Source organism: Marmota flaviventris, chromosome 3, assembly GCF_047511675.1.
Source record: "Marmota flaviventris isolate mMarFla1 chromosome 3, mMarFla1.hap1, whole genome shotgun sequence".
Lineage (NCBI taxonomy): Eukaryota > Metazoa > Chordata > Mammalia > Rodentia > Sciuridae > Marmota > Marmota flaviventris.
Genome location: NC_092500.1, coordinates 127,845,089 through 127,861,699, shown reverse-complemented (window position 1 = coordinate 127,861,699; position 16,611 = coordinate 127,845,089). Strand labels below are relative to the sequence as shown.

Genomic DNA, 16,611 nt, shown 5'->3' with positions numbered 1-16,611 from the left:
CTCCCTGTGATTTGTTTTCAGATTCTGCATAGAACAGAGAACTGGGCTCTGTATCCAGGACAGACAGCCTTTCACTCATTTGTCATACATCTGGAATTCAGGTGAAGTCACAGGGTCTGTACAATTAGGAGCCCTCAAAATACAGATGGGAACTGAAGCCTTGGAATCACATCATCTGGGCTGAAAAGTAGAAGGGGAAAAAAAATTGAGAGGTCTGAGTCCTTATCTGACCCAACACAGAGGCAGGAAGGAGGAGGCTGGACTGAAAGCCCTAAATATGTCTTTAAAATATAAGGTTTAAAAGAACATTTTCCTAAGCTGAAGCTCTCCAAAGTAAAGTTTTATATAATGCTCTCTTACAAACATATATAATAATAACAAACTATTTGAAATTTTATTATATCATTTACTATTTTATAATTATATAAATATGTTATAAAAATTTTATGTTACTCTCTACACTGAGAACTAAACATCTATATTTTTTAAAAAAACAATTAAGAGACACTAACTTATTTAGAGGGTAACAACATGAGATATAAAAACTTTTAAACACCTTCCGTCAAGAAGGTGTTAAAGTTTCTCTTGATTTGTTCATTTCGTGCTTTGGATGTGACATTGAATTATGTCAACTAGTTTGCATTAACTGAAAAAAAATTGCATACCAAAGTTTGTAGGACTGGGCTCGTGGCTCAGTGGTAGAGCTCTTGCCTATCATGTGTGAGGTGCTAGGTTAGATCCTCAGCACCACATAAAAACAAATAAATAAAATAATAAAGGTATTGTGTCTAACTACAACTTAAAAAGAAAAACACAGATATTTAAAGTTTATAGGGTGGTATTCAAATGAAAAACTGGGATTAATTTGAAGATTAAAACATCTTATCTAACTTTTGCCTAGAGACACTGTAACAAATATGTATATTAAAAATTATACATAAGAATCTCTTAAAATTCTATAGTCCATAGATACCTGCTGTGAACATCTAGTATATTGCCTTCTAACCTGTTTTCTATAAATATAGATGTACATATTTTATAAGTATGGAATCATACTGATAATTTCAAAACTTATAAATCATTTTAAATTACACATAATTAATTTTCTTTTACAATGTTGTTTTATATAATTTTATTTTTTAAAATTTTAACTTGTTATATATGACAGCAGAATGCATTATAATTCATTTTACACATACAGAGCATAATTTTTCAAATCTCTGGTTTTACATAAAGTAGAGTCACACCATTCATGTCTTCATACATATACTTAGGAAACGATGTCCATTTCATTCCACTGTCTTTTCTACCTTCATGCCCACTCTCTTCTCTTCCCCCTCTTTTCCCTATCTAGAGTTCATCTGCATTATGAATCAGCATTCTTAGGTCAGAGAAAATATTTGGCATTTGTTTTTTTTTGGAATTAGCTTACTTCACTTAGCATTATATTCTCCAACTCCATTCATTTACCAGCAAATGCCATTATTTTATTATCTTTGAATGCTGAATAATATTCCATTTTGTATATATATGACATTTTCATTATCCATTCATGTAATGAAGGGCTTCTGGGTTGGTTCCACAGTTTAGCTATTGTGAATTTTGCTGTTATAAACATTGATGTGGCTGTGTCACTGTAGTATGCTGTTTTTAAGTCCTTTGGGTACAGACAGAGGACTGGGATAGCTGGGTCAAATGGTGGTTCCATTCACAGTTTTTCAAGTATTCTCCATACTGCTTTTCATTTGGCTGCACCAATTTGCAGTCCCACCAGCAATGTATGAGTGTGCATTTTTCCCCACTTCCTTGCCAACACTTATTGTTGTTTGTATTCTTAATAGCTACCATTCTGACTGGAGTGATATGAAATCTTAGAGTAGTTTGATTTGCATTTATCTAATTGCTAGAGATGTTGAACATCTTTTTCATATATTTGTTGATTGATTGAACATCTTTTTCATATATTTGTTGATTGATCGTCCTATTCTGAGAATAGGACGTTTAGGTCTATTTAGGTCCTTGGCCCATTTATTGACTGGGTTCTATGATTTTTTTGGTATTTAGATTTTTAAGTTCTTTATATATCCTAGAGATTAGTGCTCTATCTGATATGCATGTATTAAAAATTTGCTCCCAATATGTAGGCTCTCTATTCACCTCACTAATTTTTAGTTTTTCTGAGAAGAAGCTTTTTAGTTTGAATCCATCACATTTATCGATTCTTGATTTTAATTCCTGAGCTATAGGAGTATTAATAAGAAAATCTGGATGTAATCCAATATATGGTGGTTTGGGCCTACTTTTTTTCTATTAGACACAGGGTCTCTGGTTTTATTCCTAGATCCTTGATCTACTTTGAATTCAGTTTTGTGCAAGGTGAGAGATAGGATTTAATTTAATTTTGTTGTATATAGATTTCCAGTTTCCCCAGCACAATTTGTCAAAGAGGCTATCTTTTCTCCAATGTATGATTTAGCGCCTTTATCTAATATAAGATACCTGTAGTTATGTGGGTTTGTCTCTGTTCTGTTCTGTATCATTGGTCCATAAGTCTTTTTTGGTGCCAATACCATGCTGTTATTGTTACTATTGCTGTGTAGTATAGTTTAAGGTCTATTGTAGTGATGCCTCCTCCTTCGCTCTTCTTGCTAAGGATTGCTTGGCTATTGTGGGTCTCTTATTTTTCCAGATAAATTTCATGACAGCTTTTCTATTTCTTTGAAGAATGTCATTGGGATTTTGATTAGAATTGCATTAAACCTGTATAGTGCTTTTGGTAGTATGGTCATTTTGACAATATTAATTCTGCTTATGCAAGACAAAGGTAGATCTTTTCATCTTCTAAGGTCTTCTTCTAATGTCTTCTTCAATTTATTCTTTTTAGCATCCTGTAGTTTTCTTTGTAGAGGTATTTCACCTCTGCAATTAAGTTGATTCCCAAGTTGTTGTTTTTTTTTTTCTTTTTCTTTTTCTTTTTTTTTAGGCTATTAAAAATGTGGCAGTTTTTCCTTGTTTCCTTTTCAGAGGATTTATCACTGATATGCAGAAATGCCTTTGATTTATGGGTGTTCCCAGGTCCAGAGGATAATATTAACTGCTTGATTCTAAATCTTCTCATGTAGCTTCATAAGAAAATACAAACTTAAAAAAAGAGCAAGTAATAATATTCTTGACATATCATTAACATGACTAAGACACAGAGACAAATTCTATGATCTTCCAATTGTTAGTGGAAGATAACAGCACCTACTACTGCTCAACACTTGCGGGTGTTTAGAACTGAAGAGGGAAAGTTTAAGAGAATCAAGAATAAAAGAAAATGACATGGAAATTAGGAGAAACACACTGAATCAACTCAAAATAAAAGAAAGTCCAACATTTGTACTGGAAAATAATTTGATCAAGAGAGAAGGGGTACTGACTATTGCAGGCAGGGCAGACAAGAAGGAAAGGATGCAATGGGATACTATTAAGGACTGCAGAAACAAAAGAATAATTTTTCATTAAAAATTATTTTTGGCAGGGCACAGTGGCACACCCGGTTATCCTAGTGGCTTGGGAGGTTACAAAAGGAGGATCAAAAGTTCAAAGCCAGCCTCAGAAACTTAATGAGGCCCTAAGAAACTCAGTGAGAACCTGTCTCTAAATAAAACATAAAATGGGCTAGGGATATGGCTCAGTGGTTAAGCACCTATGGGTTCAATCCTGGGTACAAAGAAAAAAAAAAGCATTTTTGTAAAATAACATAAAAGGTATTTTTACCTATGAACACTACCCATAAACTATTAAGAATTAGGAAAAAAAACTCTATATAAAACTTCTATAAGAGAAATAAAAACTGCAAATAAAAACATCTCAGCTGATGAAATTTCTCCACTCTAGTATTCTACTAAATAGATAAAAGCCATATCCAAACACAGCAGTATAAATGAAATGTTCACATGTTGGTCATTTGGGTATTTTAAAACACTGTGAATCAGAAATTTAATATAGAATAAAAATGGGTGAAGCAAACAAACAAAAAAAACATAAAAAATTATTGAACTACTACAAAATAGATGAAATAAAAAAAATCAAATGCAAATATGAAAGTACAAAAGACCTCAAGAGAAAATGGTCAAAAGAAAACTTTAAAGGCAGTTTTGAAAAAAAAACAGAAGAATAAAACAGTGAATACAAACAGGTCATAGGCAATGTGGTTGCATTGCAAAGCAGACAAAGTAGTTGTACTATATGAATGGAGTTTTTTGAGAAAGGGAAAAATAATAATATTAATGTTTAAACTATAATTCAAGATGAATTTTTAGAAAAAAAAAATTTAGGCTATGTATTATATGTTTATACTTGGTACATGGTAAAACTTCTGCCAAACAATAAATATTGAAATATATTTTACTTAAGTTACTAGATTTTATGTATTGAGAGAAATAAACCTTTAAGGCCTTCAGAGATAAAAGTCACATAATCTAGAACGAAAAATAAATTAGAGTGAAGTCAGAATTCTTACATACAATATTCAAAGCAAGGCAATAATGGAGCCATATTTTCAAGTCATTTAATGTATAAGCCAAGAATTTAATGTACAAAAAACCTGTCTTCATGTATGAAGAACTCTTTAGGAAAACAATTTGGAATATGAAGACTTTTAGGGAATTCTAAGCCTATATGACCTTCTGAGAAAGGCAGTAGAGAATGAGCTTTATGTACCCAAAAAGTGATGAGGAAATTGGTAAAACATTGCAGATAAGAGGAAAAAGTCAGAATGTAAGAATTATATGTTCAAACAAGAAAAAGCGGCAACTATAAAATGAGACAAAAGGCAAAGAAAGGCAGAAACTAGAATAAGATTATTGATTGTTGAGTAGATAATAGGTGTAAGTCAAGAATATTACTTAAAAATAACTAGCTAAATTTCAAAGTTAAACAAGAAGTGTGAGACCTTGGGTTGGATCTCCACAACTGCAAAGGGAAAGAAAAAAAAGTTTAAGCAGGAAAAAAGTGAGATTATTGTATTATAAAATAAAACTACTAAAACAAAATTTTGATCTAACCTAAACACTAAAAATTAAAAATAAAATTTAAAAAGGAATAAAAGATATCTATAACAAAGTACAAGACCAAAATGATTTAATAGTAATGATAACAAAAATAATATGATACAATTCAAGAGTAAAAATGTAAATTATTATCAATACAAGTGAAAGGCCTTAAGTCTCCTTTAAGAGCAACATTTTTTTAAAAGCAAAACCCTATGATATATTTTATACAAAAAAAGCACAAAGTTTCAGTGTTTTAAAGAACAAAGTTAAATTTAAAGGGCAGATAAATGAAAATAATAAGGAGGCCGAGGTTGCACTCCTCCTGATATCAGGAAAAAAAATAGAATTAAGGCCAAATGCTTGAAATAAAACAGAGGATTGTGATTTATATTGTGAAAAGCTGCAATTCATCATATAGTTTCAATAGTCATGAATACCTGTGTCCCGTGTAATAAAGCAGAAATTACAGAAAGAGAAAAATATGAAAACAATACTAACAGGGTATTCTTACATACTACTTTCAGTATAAGATATATAAGTGGATTTAATAGTATAGGTAAATTTAAAAAATCTAAATAAATAAATTTTATGGATACGAAATAAGATAATATAAACTACATCTTCTCAACAAATGGAAGAATTATAAAAAACATATTTGGGCACAAAATATATCACTAGACTTCATAAACTAGAAATATTACTGATTATGAGACAATATAACTTGAAACTAAAATGAAGTTCCAAAATAAAAAGGCATTTTTACACATAAATTAGAAAACTTTCCAGTAAGTAAATTTTTTGGTGAAAGGACAAATTCCAACAGAAATTGAAGAATTTCTTTAAAATAAAAATGGAGCCACCATGACATATCAGAATGCATGGAATATTTTTGAAAGTAGAGATCAGGCTGGGTGTAGCTCACTGGTGGAATACTTGCCTAACATACACAAGGCCCTGGGTTGATCCTCAGAGATTTGTGCTCACACACACACACATTAGAGAAAAATACTTAAACATTCAAACCAATAAAAATTAAGAAAACTGTATAAATTTTAAATAAAAATAATAGCTAAAAACAAGAACAACAAATGAAGTACTGCTAAGGAAATGATAAATTGTGATAGAGTACCAAAAAACCTATACTGATAGATTAAAATACTACTTTTTGGGGAAGAGCAAAATAGGGCAACCACTAATTAATCTAAGTAGGAAAAAAGTACAAACACACAAAATAACAATTATATAATGGGCAGAAAAACATAAAAGTAAAAAGAATATAAGGATATTGACAACATGGTTTGTAAAATGATTAAGACTTCACTTTTCAACAAAAAAATTAAAAATATAAAAAAATCTTAATTTCTTAAAAATTATAATATACCAAAACTGACACCAGGATAGAAGAAAGGCTGAAACAAACTATTTTCCTCCAAAGAAAAAGAATATTGGTAAGAGTCTCTGATACACAAATGCACCAGACACTAGTCATATCTACTAAGGTTAAAAACAAGGCAAGAATGCTCTCCTATCCCTTGCAATTTAGTACTGTACTAGTATTAGGGGAAAAATAATCATAAAAAGAAAAATGAAAGGGAAAACTATCTCTATTCTCTGATAACATAGCAACATATTTAAAGTCCCTAGAAAACCAATGAAAAACTAATTCAACCAAAAGCAATCCAGCAATTTTGCAAAATATAAAATTATTAGGCAAAATAGCTCCCAAGAACAGAACTAGAAACATTTAGAATATATAACAGAAGGCAAAAACCTCATTTACAGTAAACAGAAAAAGAAGTTAGAATCCTGATTAGATTAATAAGAAACTGTATAGGAAAATTATCTGAAGTTAAAATTCACAAAGAACACAAAAATATGCTTGGACAAATAAACAGACATTTATTGGTCTTAATCAGAACATTGTCCCATAAAGATGAAATTATTAAGTTAATTTATAAATTCCATGTGATCACAACAAAAATATCAGTAGGCTGGAATCTGAGAACTTGGACATAAGTTGATACATAAGATCAACCAAAATAGCTAGGGGAACCCTAAAATTAAAGTGATTGGGGCACCAGGAAAGCCAAAGAAGTTGATTCATAACAAAAATTAGTACTTACCACAGATTCTCTATAATTGAAACAGTGTGGAGCTGAGAAATGATAAGACAGACCAATGGAATGATATATAAGATTCAGAAATAAACATAACTACAAATAGAAACACATGTCAAAGGTTATATTTTAAACTAACAGAGCAAAGATGACTTTGTGTCAATGAGATAGTTATTAAATGAAACAAGATAAATTACATTAATATTATTCTATACTAGGAATCATGGATTCCTGGAAAAATACTGGTTTTTAAAATTAATGCAATGAATGTACAAGATAAGTCTGGAACCTCTTGAAAGAGAAAGTTGGTGAGTGCTAGAACCAGCATGTGGACATGCTAAAGAGGACATGGAGACCAACTTGGGGATGTTCCTCCTGAACAAACCTGGAACAATTTGAGCATAAAATTAATTAAGAATAGCAATAAATCATGTACCATTGAGTAATAGAAACTGTGTTTCCTCAAGTAAAGAAGAAGTAAAACTGGAAAACCACCATCAATTATTTTATCAACATTAGTTCAGACAAAAATTATCAATGAATGATAAAGTTAAGTGGAAACTTTGATGAGGTTATACACACAGATTTAATAAAAACAAAATGTTTATTAGTTCAATGGGGATAATAAGACAATGGAGATCCAGGAAAACATCTTCACCATAGTAATCAAAATTAATATTGCCAAAGATGGGAAGATAGATCTTGCGTATCTTGGATGTAGTATCCTGAAAAACAACACTTTATGTGGTATCCTGTGCACAGATGCATAAATTCCACCTAATCATAGGAAGCATTAAATAAACCTAACATAAGAAATATTCTATTAAATAATGGATACACGTCTTGCATTTTTAAAACATGGCAATTTTATAAAGAAAAAAAGGCTCTTTTCCAGATTAAAAAAAAAAAAAAACAAAACTAAAGAGATACAACCAAAGAAATACTGTGTATTAATCTTTCTTGAATCATTTACTACAGGAATAAAACAAAATATAGTAAAAAAAAGAGAGAGAGAGAGAGAACTGGCAACTGAACATAGTAGGCAGATTAGGTCTCAAGTATCAATTCAATACTAAGTATTATTGTAAAGTTCTTAACAGGTCATAATCATGTATAGAATTATGTTTTACTAAGAGTGTTGGGTAAGTCAAGAAAAATAATTGTATAATCCACGAAGTAACAAAGGAAGAAATTAGTGGATAGTTTCAACATGTTCCATGTCACATAAGCTTCATATGAAGGGTAAGACTTAGAGTCCAGATAGAAATGAGAAAACTGAGGAAATCAGGGACCTCAGCTGGCAGCTGTTATTCCAATTTCAGCAGGAGGACACTTTTATCCACAGCCTGGAGGGCACACAATGAGTCATGGGCTGCTTGAAGAGACTGGCATTAGAGACAGTCTAACCTGAAGTAGAGAAAGAAAAGGAATGAGAGTAGAGATAATTTCTATAAAGTAAATCTGAATAAATGCAAATTTTTTCTAAATAAATTCTGATAGATTCTGTGCATATATTGCTCCAGCCCATGTTTACCCTCAACTCTCCTTAAAGGAATTTCTCCTTTACCACCCTCCTGTCATCTCGGAATTAGCACTACCATTGTCAAGGATAATTCATTCCATTTGGCAATTCTCTTGATTTCTTAATAACTAAAATGCTACCCCCACTTATTGTGAGATTACCACATAAATATCAGAGTGGTCCATTAAGGAGGTAGCAAAAAGCAAACTTCTTACTCTGGACAGGACAGACATAGAAGAAAAATCATGTGGAACTTGACACTGTCAGCCACAATTTCTCCATTTTGGTGAAGGGTGTAGACAAACAGGGCAGCCACAGCATCCAGATCAGCACTGATGCTGATGGGGAATGAGAAGTTCCCATTCCAGGCTGGGTAAACAGGAGATCAACAGATAATGCCCCAAATTCCTTGCATTACTGGATATGCTTAGATAAAAGAGAATGGCTATGGATATAAATCACAAATTAGGCTTTTTTTTAATGCAAACAAATCAAATAATGCCAACTACAAATGAAAAATAAGACCAGGTAATGTAGGGAATTAGAATACTCTGGTTTTGGAAATTCTTTTTCTGTAATATACTCGATGACCTGGGAATAGGAGAAAGAGGTCAAATATTTAGTAGCTTTCTTTAAGCCATCCTATTTGCACTCTGTCCTCAAAATGAAATAAGTGTTCTTCCTAACTTCTAGACTCTCTAATATTTCCTCAAAGAGAAAAAAAGATAAAGTACATATTTATAAATGGTTGCATTATGTACACTTTTGTTTTTGATTTCCTTTTGTCCACAAAGGAAGATGGCTCCTTTCACCACCATCTGTGCAGGACAAAGAAAACACACTATGAGATCTATTGCCTAATATCATATCATATTATCATTATATAGTGAATTACCTCATGATAATTCTGTTACATAAGATACGGAAGCTTCCACAAATTAAAAGTGAACTTGGCACATTTGAAGAAGAAGAGAAAGTAACCACAATGGATTGGGAGCCTATCATGGACTAGAAACTCTGTGAACAATGTGAAATGCACTGTAGGAGGAGGAGAATTTTATCCAGACTTTCTGGCTCTGAATATGCCTTCATCTAAACTCTAACAACTATATGATTTAAGACACATCCTTCCACCTATTTGCCTCTGTTCCATTAGCTGTAAAATGGGATTTCCGTAAAGCTGATGAAGCCAGCCAGCACATACAAGGGCAGTGCCTGACATGGAATCCTCACCCTAGGAGGGAATACTTATCATTTCTAATTACATATGTATGTCTGAGGAAACCAAGGATTAAGGAGTTTAAATAACCTTCCAAGATAAACTAACTTGTGTGATTAAGAGGAGAGGGTGGGGGCTGTGTGTGGTGGTGACTCAGGAGGCTGAGGCAGCGGGTCACAACTTCAAGGCCAGCTTCAGAAAAATTGCAAGGCCACAAGCACCTTAGTGAGACCCTGTCTTAAAAAAATAAAAATAAAAATGCTGGGGATGGAGCTCAGTAGTAGAGTGACTCTGGTTCCAGTATCCAACACCGCATCCCCCTACCCCAGCTTCCCCCACAAAAAAAAAAAAAAAAAACAAGAAAAGAAGAAGACAATGACAACAATGAACAACAAGAGGCAACAAGAGGGTGGAATTCAGACTGGAAATTCCTTAATTTCCAAGTCTGTTTGTCACTCTCCAATATGCCCTGAAGACACAAAATGGATAGACTCAAGCCAGCTAATTCCTTTTACCTCTTATCAAAATGAAACTTCTATTTTATTTTTTGATCTGCCTAATGTTGTACTATTAAAAAGGGTTATAAACGCCTGATATGATAATAATTGAATGCCAGCCGCGAGGCCTCAGCCCACATTGGAGGCATGAAAACTCTGCAGAGGCAGCAGTGACTGCAGCATGCCCCTGGAAATGTTGGCATGGACTAGCCACAGATGGAGCCCATCCCTGTGTGCAAGGCAAGCAGTGACCCCAGGGTCAGGGACCCTGAGCCTCTGGACCCACGAACCGCCGCCAGGGGCGCTGTCCCGCGCAGCAGCCTGCAGCCCTGAGAGGGGCCTGCGCTGGGGGCAGAGAAGCAGCTGCTTGGGGTGAATCAGAGGGCGGTGGCTGCCTTAGGGAAGGGCGCAACTGGCACCTTCCATGGCGCCCTTTGGCATAGCGCACGACTCAGCAGAAGGGAGGACACACTGATGGCGCACAAAGCACTGGAGCGCGTGCCCCCCAGTGGCCAACAGACTCCGGGTTCTGAGCATCTGAAGATCCTAAGTCCCTGAGAACTCACAGGTCCTGGGGTCCTGTCAGGGATCTGTCCACAAGTTATCACAGGCCAAGACTACCCCATTTATGATTCTGGGTTCCAATGCCTGCCAATGCATGTAGGCATGCTGTCTCAGCTGCTTGGAAATGGTTGATTCCAATATTGTGCTTTTCATTCCTTATAATTCCTGCCAGACCCACAAATGCTTTTCTCTAGGGGATCCAAAAGCCTTTTAAAATTCCTATGAAAGAAGGATGTTTCAGGGAGAACCTAGGAGCCATTCCCGTGCCTATGTAAGTTGTTCTTCATTTCATTCAGTAATTCGTGTTTTGGGGCAATACTAGTGAATGACCCCGGGACCTGATGCTTTCATCCAAGTTAAGGGTTCCTCCACTAAGCTATGACCCTTTGCATATCTGCCTCTCCCTCACTCATTCCTCTCTCCCTCTGCCCCTGCCCCTCCCCCCCAGGGCAAAGAGATTGAATTCAGAGATGCTCTACCACTTAAATAATTTCCGTTTCTTGTATGTGTTTACATCCACATGTACTTTTTACTTTTGCAGTAGCTTTCCATTATTTGGCCAGGCTGGCCTTGAACTTGCCATTCTAAGGCTCATTTCCCCTGAGTGACAGTAGAGCTGGGTGCCACCTCTCCTAAGTACACACAGTAAAGCTGAGCCCAGCAACATGCCATTGTTTATGAAGGACCCACTCTGGGTGTGCATTGTGCATGCTGGATATTTGATATTCAACTAAACACATGAGATATTATTGCTTTGCCATGCAGGCTGATGCCCATCTTCCATTCTAATGACCGGGTTAGCTGTGGAAGTAGCATCATGAGTCCCTGGCCAGTCTGGGCCAATGCGCAACCCTGTCTCAAAGTGAAATGAAAAAGTGGTGGGAAATAGAGCTCATTGCTTACCTATCCTGTGTGACAACGTGGGATCCATCCTCACTAATATGAAAAAAGCCAAAAACAAACAAACAAACAAAATACATCCAACAAAGGAATAAAGAATTGGAAAAGACATAGAATTGGAGAGATGGACAGATTTAGGGAAGCCTGTACAGTGGCTGTGGGTTAGCCAAAGCATGCATTTAGGTTAAAATTTATAGCAAGTGCCCAAGAAGAAAAGGAAGGGGAGAGAGGACCCGGGGACACAGCACAGCAGGTGAGCATGGAGCTTTCTGAAGGAGGTGAGAGGCACTAGAGCAGAAGGGGCACCACAAGGTGAGTTCAGGGCAGCAGTAAAGGGAGGACCAAGGGCAAGAAGAGTTCCAGTTAGCAGGGTGGGGCATCTCTTCCGGGGCTTACTCTGTGCAAGAGAAATCCTGGGATTCTACTGAAGGAAAAGGGCCTAGGGGAGCATGCTTCATGGCTACAAGGTGGCAGAGGTGGGACACAGGCCTGTTGTGACTGCAGAGCCTCTTCCTAGGGGCTCCAAAGGTGGACGATGTTAGATGGTGTGCAGGCATAGAAAGCTGGCAGCCATCAAGGCTGCTGTGGGTTTCATTCCTTGGTGGCCCAGAGTGAGGCGAGCCAGGGCATGGCTGGCCCTTTTGGGGGAAGCTGAGGAATCTTTGCAATGCAGAGGGCTGCTTCTGGAGCCCAGCTGCTGTTCACTCAGGCCATTCATGGACCCAAGGCCAGAACTGGCCCTAAACTCTTCAGAGCATGGCTTCACCTGAGTGGACTCAATGCTCAGGGCCATGCCTGGGGTATATGGCCATGAGAGCAGGAGGCCTGTTTCCAAAGAAGAATCCTCTGCTTCATGGGCAGGACTAGCAGGGGATGAGGGTGTTCCACAGAGGCATTGTCTGAATCCACTGTGTGGATGGATCGCTGTCTTCAGCTCCACATTCAGACTCTGAAAGTGAAGGCTAAGTCCTCCAAGTCCTGCCAGGCTCTCTCCCAAGTCTGGGATGGGAATGTATTTCAGCATGGGGCCAGGACTGGTGAAACACCTGTGGGCTCCTTTCCGGAGCATTAGCCTGTGTGTCACAACAAAGCAGGTAGGGAGACCTTGGGTGACCCTCGTGGATGAGCTGAAAAATGTGTGGACTTTTCAGTGAGGCAGTTGAACCTAGGCCAGCAATCCTTCTCTCCCCAGACAGAAATCGGTGCCATGAGATACATTTATTCCCCACAGTCCAACAGTAGCTTTCACAAGAGGATTGGAAATGGAGTCAGGGCCTGCTTGCCTCTCAGAGGAAGTTGGTTGTGATGTAGGAAACTGGAACTGAAGTCTCTGTCCACAGCAGGGGGATGAAATTCTACAGGTGTAAATCCTTGAAGAAAGTGTAGACTCCTTCTTGTGTTTGGGAGGGTTCCGTGAAGATCAGAGCCATTTTGAGTCGCTTCCCCAGAAGTGGCCACCAAAGACAAAAAATCCCCAGCTGCCCTTGTCAGCTTCAGGGTTGTATTTAGTGACAGGGTTCCTGACTGGATTTCCTCCTATCACAGGTCCCAAAAGGGCATGAGAGGCTGGTCCAGGGCACTTTCTCCTTCCCAAAGAAACTGAGTGGTCTAGGGGATGTAATCACCTGAGGCCAGGAACTGAATGCCTGTAGCTTCAGGACACAAGAGGGCAGGATTTTCCATTCCTCTAACTTCAATGGGGCTTCAAACTCAGGGGCCATTTCCTGTTTTCCAGTGGAATGAAGCCTCAGGGTGGGCCAAGCCCACCAGCCAAGCCCTCCAGCATGAGGATTGCCCAGGTGGTTCACACATGCATGGGCACATACAGGTGATGACCATCTCCAAAGCAGAGGGTGGAAGGATCCTGAGGATATATTAGGAAGCTCTGCAGAGCCTGTGAGGCCCCCTGGATTCTTGAGACTCACACCTAAGGTCAGAAGGAGGAGATGGGTCTGAACCCAGCTCTGTCTCCCCCAACCAGGGCAGTTGCTGGCAAGACCTGGATCTTCCTGGGGAAGAGATCCAGGCTGTGTTGGCAGAATCTGTCCACTTTTGCATAGGCCATGGAAGATGGCAGCAGCCAGCACCCCAGGTGGCCTTTGGAACCATCTTGTGTGAAAAAGGGACTCAGGTAAGGAGTCCCAGAGGAAGTGACCTCACTTCCTTGGCGATGGAACATATAGAACTTGGAACCCTCCTAGCTAGGTCCCAACAGTCCACCTCCAGCCCCTGTCCATTCACTTGCGTTGACAAGACAAGCAGAGAGCCATGAGCTCTTATGGTCCGTGGAGGCGCTGGCTCAGCCGTGGGTCCAGAACACTCTGGCGATTTTTCACAAGGACACTGGAGGTGAGACAAGACAGAGAGTTGCAGGTGACCAGAGTCTAACCTGCTTCTGCGACTCCCCTTGGGACAGCCTCAGAGCCTCACCAAATGCGAGTGGGTGTGGGTGCGTGTGTTTCCTTCATTTCAACTGAGAATTAGAAGGAAAGGAAAGCGTTTTGTTTTGTTTTTCACTTGAATGTATGACAGTGAGACATTGTGCAGATGATACTGTTTCCTGGTTGAAATGTCCCTCTTTGATCCCTGAAACTAGGGAGGTGACAAGCGTTCGTCCCTGGCTGTGTCCCGTCTGGTGGACAGTTTCACCTCACTGGTCCGCCAGGAGTTGGAGAAGGACCTCGTGAACGTCCTGCAGAGGGGGCACTCTTCCTGGCTGGAAGGATTGTTGTGCAGACGCCCAAAGGTGCTCAGCATCCAGAAAGTGCTGGAGCTCCTCAGTCAAAAGTGTGTATGACCTCCAGGCCCCGGGACATGGCCATCTCTTGGCATGGTGGATGGGATGCCGGGCACCACTCTGGACCTCTGGCAACTCTGTGGGATGTAGGATATTCACAGGAGAACCCCGCTGAAGTGTCGAGCCAACCAAGAAGGATGAGCCCTAGGAGTGTAGGTCTCAGGCCTTGTCCACTGGGCCAGGCTTCCAAGGCCTCAGGACTTCCCCCGGGGTGCCTGTCCTGCCCCTCTGGGGAACTCTTCTGCCTCAGCCCAACTGGACAGAGGCCTTAGGAAGAGCAGTTTGCATACTGGGGAAGGAGCATGTGGCTTGCATGTGGAAGGGCCCCTGACCTGCCTGGAGGCAGAGCGGGGACAGCTAGGGTGGATGGAGGGGGACCTGGTTGGGTTCATTCATGGGCCCAATAGATGTGAAGCACCTGCCCTTGGCAGGCACATGGCTTATCCATTAGGAAGCAGTGCACACACACCTCCCAGCTCTCCTGAGCTTTCAGTATTGGCAGAAAGTTAGTCAAAGCCACCAGGCGTCTTGGCACATGCAGGGCACAGGATATACGAGGTGACATTCTCCTGGCCTTCTCTAGGTATGAGGACCAGCAACAATGCATGGAGGAAGTCTTCCTACCGGGACAGATGTGAGTGGTTTGGGGGCCACGAGAGTGGGCTTCTGACTCCAGGGTCACTTGGGGAAACTTGGCAGTGGATGGGTGGGCAAAAACGCAGGCGTCCACCTTCTATGATTTGTGGCCCATGGATGTGGTCTGTTGATTTCCCTCTGGAGTGGGCACAGATAGCTGTGGTGGGATTCTGGGTAGCTAAGGACCGCAGGTGGGGCTGGTGTCTCAGAGCCTGGCCCTGTGAGCATCCCTCCCCTCCACAGCCAATCCCAGCCATAATGGCCCTCACTTTTCTCTATTGAGGCAAATGTGGGGAGCCCCCAATGCACAGGAGAGGGGAGCCTCTTACCCACACATGGCCCTCACAGGATGTCCCCCTTCTCGCCCTGCTGCATGGGACATGCTTGGCCACTCTATGGGAAGCCCATCATCTGGGTGGTCCAAAGGGGCTTCCAGCTCAAGGAGATGCCCAGTCGCTCATGGCTCCCTGCCCCACTCCTATGTCCCCAGGGCCTTCTGCTCCACTGTCCAAATGTGGCTCTACCTATACCCAGAAGATTTTGTGGGGTCCATGGACAGCCTGAGGAGTCTCAGAACCTTCTTGCTCCACACCATGCCGGAGTCAGGGCTGACAGTCCAGGTGGAGAGCCTCCTGACAGGACTGGAGAGCACAGATCCCAGTGAGTCCCAGGCTTGTGATGAGGGGGCCTCGGGTGGGTGACTGCATGTGTGTGTCCGGGAAACTCTGCCGCTCCTGCTGGGAACTGGCCTGTGGTCCCCAACCAAATACTCCTGACCCCACCTGCAGCTGGAGGGCCCTCGTCCGGGAAGAAGTCCTGGTGCCAGGATAGGGGCTGGGCTCTTCTCACAGCCAGGGTTCTTCTGAGAATCGGGAAAGACCCAGGGAAAGGCAGTCATGTTGGGGCTCTTTTCTCTTGCAGCTGCCTCTCCAGGAAAAACCTTCAATTAAACACGGCCAAACACCAGAGGCACCAGGTCACCCATCTCTCAGGCCAGCACCCACTCCACGTGTGCTGGAAAGTTGACACTGCCCTAGAGCTCATGTCTCCTCTGGCCCCTCTACCTTTGTGAGCTCTTGAGGACTACTGAGATCCAGATCCCCACCACGCCTCTCCTCTTCCTCTCCTCCAGAATTTTTTGGATTTCTAAAACTTATTTATTTACTTCCTTATTTATTTATTTATTACCTTGTTTGGTTTAAGGTTTGTTTTGTTGTTTTGGGGTTCTTTCATTGTTGTTATGGTTATTTCGCTATAAGTTTTCATTGTTGAGATAGGTGTGTTAAAAAGTATGTTAATAAATTTTTACATTGTGTGATA

At 39.8% G+C, this 16,611-nt stretch overlaps 1 protein-coding gene across 1 annotated transcript; it reads left to right on the top strand.

Annotated features, from left to right (window-relative positions):
- Nucleotides 1-12,880: 12,880 nt before the first annotated feature.
- LOC114104416 (uncharacterized) lies at nucleotides 12,881-16,611 on the top strand. Its single transcript, XM_027950555.2, has 7 exons — nucleotides 12,881-12,952; nucleotides 13,594-13,657; nucleotides 13,778-13,989; nucleotides 14,455-14,645; nucleotides 15,239-15,289; nucleotides 15,782-15,951; nucleotides 16,213-16,611. Exons 1-7 carry the CDS (start codon nucleotides 12,881-12,883, stop codon nucleotides 16,239-16,241), a joined length of 789 nt encoding a protein of 262 aa, XP_027806356.2. The 3' UTR covers nucleotides 16,242-16,611.